This window comes from Scylla paramamosain, chromosome 46 (genome assembly GCF_035594125.1).
Source record: "Scylla paramamosain isolate STU-SP2022 chromosome 46, ASM3559412v1, whole genome shotgun sequence".
NCBI lineage: Eukaryota > Metazoa > Arthropoda > Malacostraca > Decapoda > Portunidae > Scylla > Scylla paramamosain.
Window position 1 is genome coordinate 10,515,141 of NC_087196.1, and position 9,869 is coordinate 10,525,009.

The 9,869-nt window shown below is 38.4% G+C and overlaps 1 protein-coding gene across 1 annotated transcript; it reads right to left on the reverse strand.

The window, feature by feature from the left end:
- Positions 1–3,720: 3,720 nt before the first annotated feature.
- LOC135094573 (transmembrane protein 135-like) lies at positions 3,721–7,760 on the reverse strand. The gene is made up of 4 exons (XM_063994795.1): positions 7,576–7,760; positions 6,871–7,002; positions 4,981–5,113; positions 3,721–3,794 (listed from the first exon to the last, which is right to left on the reverse strand). Exons 1-4 carry the CDS (start codon positions 7,714–7,716, stop codon positions 3,784–3,786), a joined length of 417 nt encoding a protein of 138 aa, XP_063850865.1. The 5' UTR covers positions 7,717–7,760; the 3' UTR covers positions 3,721–3,783.
- Positions 7,761–9,869: the final 2,109 nt, after the last annotated feature.

Sequence of the window (9,869 nt, forward strand, 5' to 3'; positions counted from 1 at the left end):
GGATGTTATGGTCAAACCTCCATACATTACTGTCTCTATCCAGTATGAGACCGGTGTTCAAGAAGCACAAGCATGTGCTGAATAACAAGAAGCCGGCGTGGCTCAAGAGGAAGAGTGAGTAGGACGAGAAAAAACAGAACAAATAAATCCCCTACACGTGTTGTCTCCATTGACACAAGCCATGAAAAGCTTGTCCATCTCTGAGTGCTAAGGAGCAGTGTGTTCAACTGATGATGTGGAAACTTGAGACAGCCAATCATTTAATGGACTTTAGTAGGTTTTGTCACCAGTCTTCTGTGTGTCACTCACTACATTTTGAAATTTTTACTTGTTCTATTTAATTTTGTGTGTATGTACACAATGTTTATGGTCAATAAACTATTTATAAAAACTATTTATCTGTGTAAGATAAAAGCAGTTATTATTATTATTATTATTATTATTATTATTATTATTATTATTATTATTACATATTTTCCTTGTATTTAAATATTATTATTATTATTATTATTATTATTATTATTATTATTATTACATATTTTCCTTGTATTTAAATATTATTATTATTATTATTATTATTATTATTATTATTATTATTATTATTACATATTTTCCTTGTATTTAAATATTATTATTATTATTATTATTATTATTATTATTATTATTATTATTATTATTACATATTTTCCTTGTATTTAATTATTATTATTATTATTATTATTATTATTGTTATTATTATTATTATCATGCATTTTCTTGTATATAAATAAAATACTGTAACTGATTTTTTTTTTTTTTTATCCATTTAGACACTCTCTCTCTCTCTCTCTCTCTCTCTCTCTCTCTCTCATCTCTCTCTCTCTCTCTCTCTCTCTCTCTCTCTCTCTCACTCGAATAAAATGACTGGTGAGGAACTCATTAAAGTGCTAAAAATTCCATTAAACTACGAGAAATATGACGAATAATTATTATTTACCTAATAACACAAACAAGGAATAATAAACAAAACTTAAGCCAGAAAACACGAAAAGATAAAACTATCATATCAAGAAATACGTAGTTTTTAAAAAATCATGAATATCAAATAAATAGCTCACATATAATCAATAAACACGTAAGGAACAGTAAATAAACAATTAAGCCCCTTCATTGCAAGGGCCAGAGTCGGAAAGTAAAAAAAAAAAAAAAAAAAAAAAAAAAAAAAAAAAAAAAAAAAAAACTAAAGTACCGAGACTAAAACATAGGGAAATTAGACAAATGACAATTAATAAGCACATAAGGAATAATGAATAAACAAAAATTAAGCCAGGAAGACTATTATAATTATTGCAAGGAGATAGAGATAAATATGTACGTGTATGTGAATTCGAGGTTAAAATGCTCAAATCTAGCCAATAGCACGACAATAGCAGGACATAAGTGAAGGTGTTCCTCAAGGCAGGGAAGGTGGGGGGAGGGGGGGGTTGGCTATAAACTATTGGGGGGATAACAGTTCCAATGACTATTAAGTAATGACGCATCCAGTTTGGCGTGTGTGTATTTTTCGCGTTGTGATAATTTAAAGGTTTTCTCGCGTTTTCATTTTGATTTATTGATTTATTTTATTTATTTATTCATTTATTTTGGCAGGTGTTTATATTTGTTGAGTGTTTTTAAGTATAACTGAGGCTCATTGCATCAAAACTCCATCCATAACCTTCGTGGGACGGTTCAATTTGGCAAGGTTTTTTTTTCGCATTTTGGATTTCGTAGTAAATTATGCATTTTCTCATATTTTTCTTTGCTGGTATTGTTTTCATTAAATTACTATAAGATTACTGTGTGTACTTGCTTAAATATTATTGCTTCTTTATATTAGATATCGTATTAAGAGAGAGAGAGAGAGAGAGAGAGAGAGAGAGAGAGAGAGAGAGAGAGAGAGTTAATCTACTGCTTGATAGCTATCATTTACTTCTCATTCCCTGAGTGAATCTGCTTAAATGCCACATTAATAAGACCTAAATTGCGTTTAGGAAAGTGTACAACAGGCAGAAGTACAACATGTTATTTTGCGTTCAGAAAGACGAAATGAATAGTAAATCAACTTACGGGGTCATAACAATTACACCACCAGATAATTCACAGCTAAAAGCAACAAATACATGAATAATCCTGTAGAACTCCCTTCGACTCCATATACGACTGGAAAGTTGGGGCGCCTTTCCCCCCCACCCTCCACTACCACGCCTTCTTTTCTTAATCAGCCAGTCAAGCAATAAATCAATCCCTTCGTGAATCATACCCATTTCCAGGTGTCACCCCCACCCCTAGATCTCTCATTCTGTCACGTATGAACAAGTAACAAAGGGCAAGCCAGCTGTCTCTTTTAATATTCTTGCCTGAAATAAGATTACAAATGAGGGTCTATTAATCATCCATTAAATAATCCATTTTTATTGCTTTCTCATTCTTCTTCCTCTGTGTATTGTTAAATTGGATGGTTATATCATTGTCCCTTCCTGTGTTTTAGTGTGCCATTACCTGTCCTCTCTTCCAGCCGATATTTAGTTTGTACTAAAATAGACTGGCATAACTTTACAATTTATACACAAATAACAACATAAACCAATAATGCATTGATATTATGCATGATAGGAGTGGACATTTCCACTCTACATCATTAATGAATGCATGATGAGACGCACACTATTACAAAGCTAAAGAGTTCAATACAAACACTCAATAACAATTTCAATAACTTTATTAAAAATAGCAATCTTTATAAATCATGAAACCAGAAAATTTTAAGAACCTGGGGCTATAATATCAAATGCACAATAATGCAAACACTTTTTACACACACACACACACACACTCTTTAATGATATTTCTTAATATACAGTATAATTCCAAACAGAGAGAGAGAGAGAGAGAGAGAGAGAGAGAGAGAGAGAGAGAGAGAGAGAGAGAGAGAGAGAGAGAGAGAGAGAGAGAGAGAGAGAGAGAGAGAGAGAGAGAGAGAGAGAGAGAGAGAGAGAGAGAGAGAGAGAGAGAGAGAGAGAGAGACTCAAATTCCACCTTCTGAAATGATTGGGTTAGGTTACCTTAGGCTGTGTCTGTAGTAAGGGACCACATCTGTACATGAGGTCTGATCACTGCCAGATATAACTAATATTTCTTCAACACTTTCATGAACAGCAGTGAAAGAGAAAACATTAAGAGGAGGAGGAGGAGGAGGAGGAGGAGGAATAAGACATACAAGGAAACAGGAATAATAGAAGGAAGACAAGGAGGAGGAGGAGGAGGAGGAGGAGGAGGAGGAGGAGGAGGAGGAGGAGGAGGAGGAGGAGGAGGAGGAGGAGGAGGAGGAGGAGGAGGAGGAGGAGCTGCTCATAGGACTGTGTAGATACAAATGAAAGGAAGAATAAGGCTGTGGCTGTGGATGACTTCATTTAGTTTGGCAAGCTAGATTAAGACCAGCAGTGTGGAGGATACAAAACAAACAAACACTCACACACACACACACACACACACACACACACACACACACACACACACACACACACACACACACACACACACACACACCCTAACCTGTATATACAAAGACAGTGGGCAGGCTTCACACACTGCCTTTAACAATCAGCATCTCTCTCTCTCCTGGAAGTTAAATTTATCAAAAAACTCAAAGAAATCTTGGTAGAGACTTCAGTGAATCTGTGCTCCTGATGGGTGGTGGTGGTGGTGGTGGTGGTGGCAGGTGGTGATGGTGGTGGTACTTGGAACACTGGCTCTCTTGTCCCCTCATCCACATTCTGAGAGAGAGAGATAGAGATGGTTAGATTAGGTAGGTACTTAGTTACATAGATTGAGATAGAGAGATAGATAAATGGTTAAACAAAGTTAAATAGACTGAGAGATAGATGGTTAGATTAGGTAAACAGATAGACATTGAGACAAGCAGAGATAGGCCTAGTTAGGTTAGGTCCAGCAGATACTTAGATAAATGGGTAAACTGAGAGATTAATAGATAAAATAATAGACAGATAAATAAGCAGAGCCTGCAAAAACTATCACTAATATTATGAAAAAAACCCTTGAACACCCTAAGGCCGGGCGCACATTGAGACGCAGGCAACACAGGCGACACAGCACAGAGCAGGGCAGAAAACTTGCATCTCACCGGTTTAAACCTAAGCACACATATTGACACGCAGGACAGCACAGCACAGATGCAGACCTGTGCCCGGCCAGCGCGACGCAGTCGTTCGAACGCAGTTTCCTGTGCCACGTGCGGCGCAGCTTGATAGCAACTTGCTCTTTAGTACTCACAATGTCGTCCACAGAGCAACTCATAGAGGCTGTTCGCCATCAAAGAGTGCTGTATGACACTAGTCATCCTGATTATATGAGAGGAACTTATAAGAACGAGTTATGGGCAAATTCTCCATGTGTTTTCCTCTTCTCCAAGTATTCACTCCTCCACACTGACCTCTTTGCTCTGCAAATGTCATATAATAACATTACTTTCTCCAACTCGTTTTCTGAGTCGGAATCGGAACTAAGGTTTCCAAAGTAATTTTTGGCAACAGCCATGATCAACACTACCGCACAGGACGACAGCCTGCTTCTCAATGTGCGCACCACGCCTGTGCTGCGCTGTGCTGCCCTGCCCTGCCCTGCCCTGCGTCTGCCCTGCTCTGTGCTGCCCTGCGTCTCAATGTGCGCCTTGCCTAACAATTAAAAAAATCATTAAAATACCAGAAATGAGGCAATTAGGCATTCAACAAACAAATTCTTCTATCTGTCTATGTCTAAACTTTGTAAAAATTAAAAAAATGACTTTAAATGTGTGTGGCCAGCTGTAGTAGTAGTAGTAGTAGTAGTAGTAGTAGTAGTAGTAGTAGTAGTAGTAGTAGTAGTAGTAGTAGTAGTAGTAGTAGTAGCCTTTCCACTAGGGGTTGAGAGAGCTATTAAGTGAAAGATAGGTGTCTGACTTACCTGATGTCACCTGGAGGGCTATTAAGGGCAGGAACACAGGAGGGCAGGTGTTCACAAGGCAGGTCAACACCACCAGTGTGAGGGGAAGTGTTTGGTGAGCCATACTGATGCTGCATTTGATTCCTGTGATGACCTGGGGGTGGGAAGCAGGTGGGAGGGGTGAGTGAGTGAGTGAAATCTGTCACTGTATACACACTGGGTATACAGTGAAGGTAGGACTCACTCATTGATGAATAACTGTGTGACTGAGTGACTGACTGACTGAATGACTGAGTGACATATCATATCCAAGATTGAAACTGTTATTGTCACACATAAAGGGAAGACTGAAGTTTAAAGATGCAAAGTAACTGTATTTAACATTGGCTGACATAGTGGAATAATACATTAGTGGAGAAAAATAGTGGATTCAGCAGGAGGAATAATATAAATAGACCAGACCAGCAGGAATAATATAAATAGACCAGACCAGCAGGAATAATATAAATATAGACAGTTGACCAGACAAATAGACAGTAATTACCTGCGGGTCGATGGCAGCCTGCAGTCATCACCGCTTAATCCTTCCTGCATTTCTGAAGCTTGGCTGACTCAAATTCCACCTTCTGAAATGATTGGGTTAGGTTACCTTTAGGCTGTGTCTGTAGTAAGGGACCACACCTGTACATGAGGTCTGATCACTGCCAGATATAAATAATATTTCTTCAACACTTTCATGAACAGCAGTGAAAGAGAAAACATTAAGAGGAGGAGGAGGAGGAGGAGGAGGAGGAGGAATAAGACATACAAGGAAACAGGAATAATAGAAGGAAGACAAGGAGGAGGAGGAGGAGGAGGAGGAGGAGGAGGAGGAGGAGGAGGAGGAGGAGGAGGAGGAGGAGGAGGAGGAGGAGGAGGAGGAGGAGGAGGAGGAGGAGCTGCTCATAGGACTGTGTAGATACAAATGAAAGGAAGAATAAGGCTGTGGCTGTGGATGACTTCATTTAGTTTGGCAAGCTAGATTAAGACCAGCAGTGTGGAGGATACAAAACAAACAAACACTCACACTCACACACACACACACACACACACACACACACACACACACACACACACACACACACCCTAACCTGTATATACAAAGACAGTGGGCAGGCTTCACACACTGCCTTTAACAATCAGCATCTCTCTCTCTCCTGGAGAGAGAGAGATCTGAATACATATGAAGGATCTGAATACATATGAGAGGGCATCAAATGTCAGGTTAAATCCTTCACTTCATATACAGAGCTTAAACCCATTTATTTATCTTTTTTTTTTTTTCAATGCCTGCCCAAACTGAGATGCATCTTATAACCCCATATGTCTTTATAAACTGTCAAATACAGTATTTTCTATTTTACAGTATTTTATCTTGTTCCAACAGGAAAATACTAATTTTACAGTATTTTATCTTGTTCCAACTGGAAAATACTAATTTTTTTGTCATTTTATATGCTAATGATGAAGTGCTTCAATGGCTGTCCTTCATCAATATCCTATGGTCACCTCCTCTCTCCAAACTAACCAACAAGAACTCATGCACTATACTTGGTTTGTGTAGTAACAAGAATTGTGGGAGCTGATCACAACACACTATGACCACTGACTACTTAAATGTGTATTCATTCACATAAACTATACTATATCTTAATTAATTGACTATCCATGCACAAAAACATAAAAAATAAATAAACAAATAAGTAAATAAACAGAAAAAGATTACTTTGTTATGCAACTCCATGGTTTCATATAAATTTCCCAGAGTAAAAGCAAGCATGACACACTCAGTATAATAGCATGTATATTACACTTACTACTTCCAAACTGCCCCAACATGTGCATGGGAAAGGCCACATCTGGCATGCTCACCTGACAACACAGTAGGAGCCAATGTACCCAAAAGCATTGACTGTCAGGAAACAAACTGATGTTAAGTAGTTCTTCAAGAGCTTTTTTTCCATACTTCATACTTATTTTCCGAGCATTCACAAGACCGGTTAGCTGCAGGCAAACAAATGCAAGTCATTAATATTACAAAGATAAACCTCAAAATACAAAGTGTCATTCCCAATTCAAAAGAAAAAGGAAAGAAAAGGAGAAATAAAGAAAGCAAGCAAGTAAAATTATTAACTCCTGATCAAAGTCTTCCTTCCACTTTTGAAGCCAGAAAGCAAAATCATATTCCCCTTCACCTCACACTCTACTTACACCAGATCTATCATGGCATAAGGTAATTGATATGAAAAAGTTCTATGCATAGCTATAATCCATTTTCACCTCTTTTTACCCAATATAGTAACAGTAATCTTTAACATTTTGTCACCTAATGACACCATCACACACATTTTCAGTAACTGTAGATAATTCTAATGAGCCAAAATAAAATTACAGTAGATGCAATGCAATATTTTATCGCAATCACCCCTTTACTGCCAAGTGTTACCTTTTTTAAATTATATTCTAAACTTCCATCAAGCTTAGGAAGCCAGTGCAGTTGCTAGAACAGTTTTACTAGACACAATGAGGATATTATCCCTCTAACATAAAAAAAAAAAAAAAAAAAAGGTCACATACCAAGTACACCACACCATAGATTTTGATGCTTTCAATGAACCCAATGATACAGATTTCAAAGGAGGCTGAGGAGCACGAGTGTTTCCAGCAGTGGCCGAGCTCATAGCAGGAGTATGGCAGGATCTTGCTGAAGCTCCCCATCCTGCTGTTGTTACCACTACTGCTCCTGTCTGGTACCTGTCTCTCCTCACTACCTAAAGGGCAAACACCTGAAAAGGGAACATAAGCATGGGTGTGCTGTCAATCCTCCTGTCTAAGTACTAACTTGTGCAAGCAATCTATTGAGGTGTTGAAACAACTCCCACAGGAAGCATATGAAAAACAAATACACAGGCACCAGATCACAAGACAATACTATTCAGTTAACAATGAAGTATGTATGCTGTAAATTTCTTATGTACGTTAAACTGCAGATATCCAGACTGAGAATGCCTCAAGTACCTTGTGATAAATAAAGCTCAACACATCATCAAATAAGTCACCAGCATCAAGGCAGTTTTTTTGTTCAAGCAAGTCAGTTCTTAGAATCCCACAAAAGCAACTGTCAAAATCTGCAGATACACTTAAACTATCAGATGCATCAATGGTGATGCAGCAAAACCAGTCTCATCACATAAAAAATATAAAAAAATCAAAGATGTATGTTGGAGTCATCATAGATATCACAGAGAGGATATCATCTCAAGTAGAGCAGTGTCACATCATCTTAATCCTTATCACAGGCAAAATAGTTGATAAGATATTTCATGAGCTCAGTGATAAACACTATACTCAGTAATCTGATAATGAAACTGTAAGATGTTCTTTAAAGAGGAAAAGAATGCTTATTAAAAAGAATCCCAAAAAATATATTGGCTCCTGACAGACGCTATGGTCCCAATACCTAAAACGAGAGAGAGAGAGAGAGAGAGAGAGAGAGAGAGAGAGAGAGAGAGAGAGAGAGAGAGAGAGAGAGAGAGAGAGAGAGAGAGAGAGAGAGAGAGAGAGAGAGAGAGAGAGAGAGAGAGAGAGAGAGAGAGAGAGAGAGAGAGAGAGAGAGAGAGAGAGAGAGAGAGAGAGAGAATGATAGGCAACAAAATTCATCCAAGTAGACATGGCAAAAACTGTAGATTTTTCCTACTTAAATAAGCTTCATGGGCAGACAAATTCATCTGCATGGTCAGTTAAAGGATAAGTAAATCTGTGCACTGACATAAATCTGCAATGTTGTTTCTGTAAGGCTGAGCTGTACATTACCAGTTTACTTTCTACCCTCATGAGAATTGGTTCACATTCTCTCACGTTCTCAGGATCTGATCGATTCAGTTAATACAATGGAGTCAATGTGACCCGGGTCTTATCATCCTGCACTGATCACATCAAGAATGGCATGACACGTTACAAAAGGAGGCACTGCACAAGCATTACATTTATGCCCCTACATCATAACTGCCTCTAACCAATACTAGCGAGTTGAACCTACAGCAGCTCAAAGGTCACGGTACGTGACTCTTCACTCAATGAAACATTGTAGTCACTCTTGCTAAAGCAGAGATTGACTGACCAGAAATGTGAGGTCACTGCAAGCTGGTTTCAAAGCAGAAAAGATGAAAATCTCATAATAATGAGAAGGATGCTGTAATACTTCTATAAGGTGATTCCAAAAGCTTGATCACTGATGAGAAGTGTATTGCCATAACATCACAACCTGTGGCTCACCCAGGCCCTATGATGAGTGTACTGGATAAAACAGCTCAAGACAGCCACAACTTCCATTGCCACATGTTCATTCCCATACATGTGCAATTTTTAACCTACTATACAGTACTGCAATTAATTTCTATACCTATTGTGTTGTTGCAATGTTTAAGATTTTTACAGTATGAAGGCATCATTCTCAGTCTGTGAAGTGGCAACTGTCAACAGCAGCAAGCCATCCTCTCTAAAAGTTTAAGCATTTCTATACTAAAGACAACACAAGCCAAGAACCGCTTCAACCCTATTTACACAGCTATACAGACAAGAAAGTCAAGGCTCTCACGTGGCACTTGACTTTGTTTACAAATGCTTTCACTGTTGCAGGAGACACCCGACTGCTGTTGACAGATGCCACCTTGCCATCTCAGACTATCAGCTGACGCCACAAAATCAGTCACATCACCGCACTGAGGGAGATAAACAAACCAGCACCTGAGAGCTTGTCATCACTCAGTACTAAGTCTGTTTTGTCTGCCGCAGGGCTCGTCTTGACGTGTACAAGTATAAATAGAGGATGACTGGCAAATGACAAACCATAACTGTCCACGGGGGCGAGT

Coding starts and splice junctions, on each gene's coding strand:
- LOC135094573 (XM_063994795.1), bottom strand. CDS start 7,716: ATGGGGAGCTTCAGCAAGATCCTGCCATACTCCTGCTATGAGCTCGGC. Junction 7,003..7,575: donor TCTATGGTGTGGTGTACTTG/GTATGTGACCTT, acceptor GTTTGCCTGCAG/CTAACCGGTCTTGTGAATGC. Junction 5,114..6,870: donor GGCTCCTACTGTGTTGTCAG/GTGAGCATGCCA, acceptor TCCCACCCCCAG/GTCATCACAGGAATCAAATG.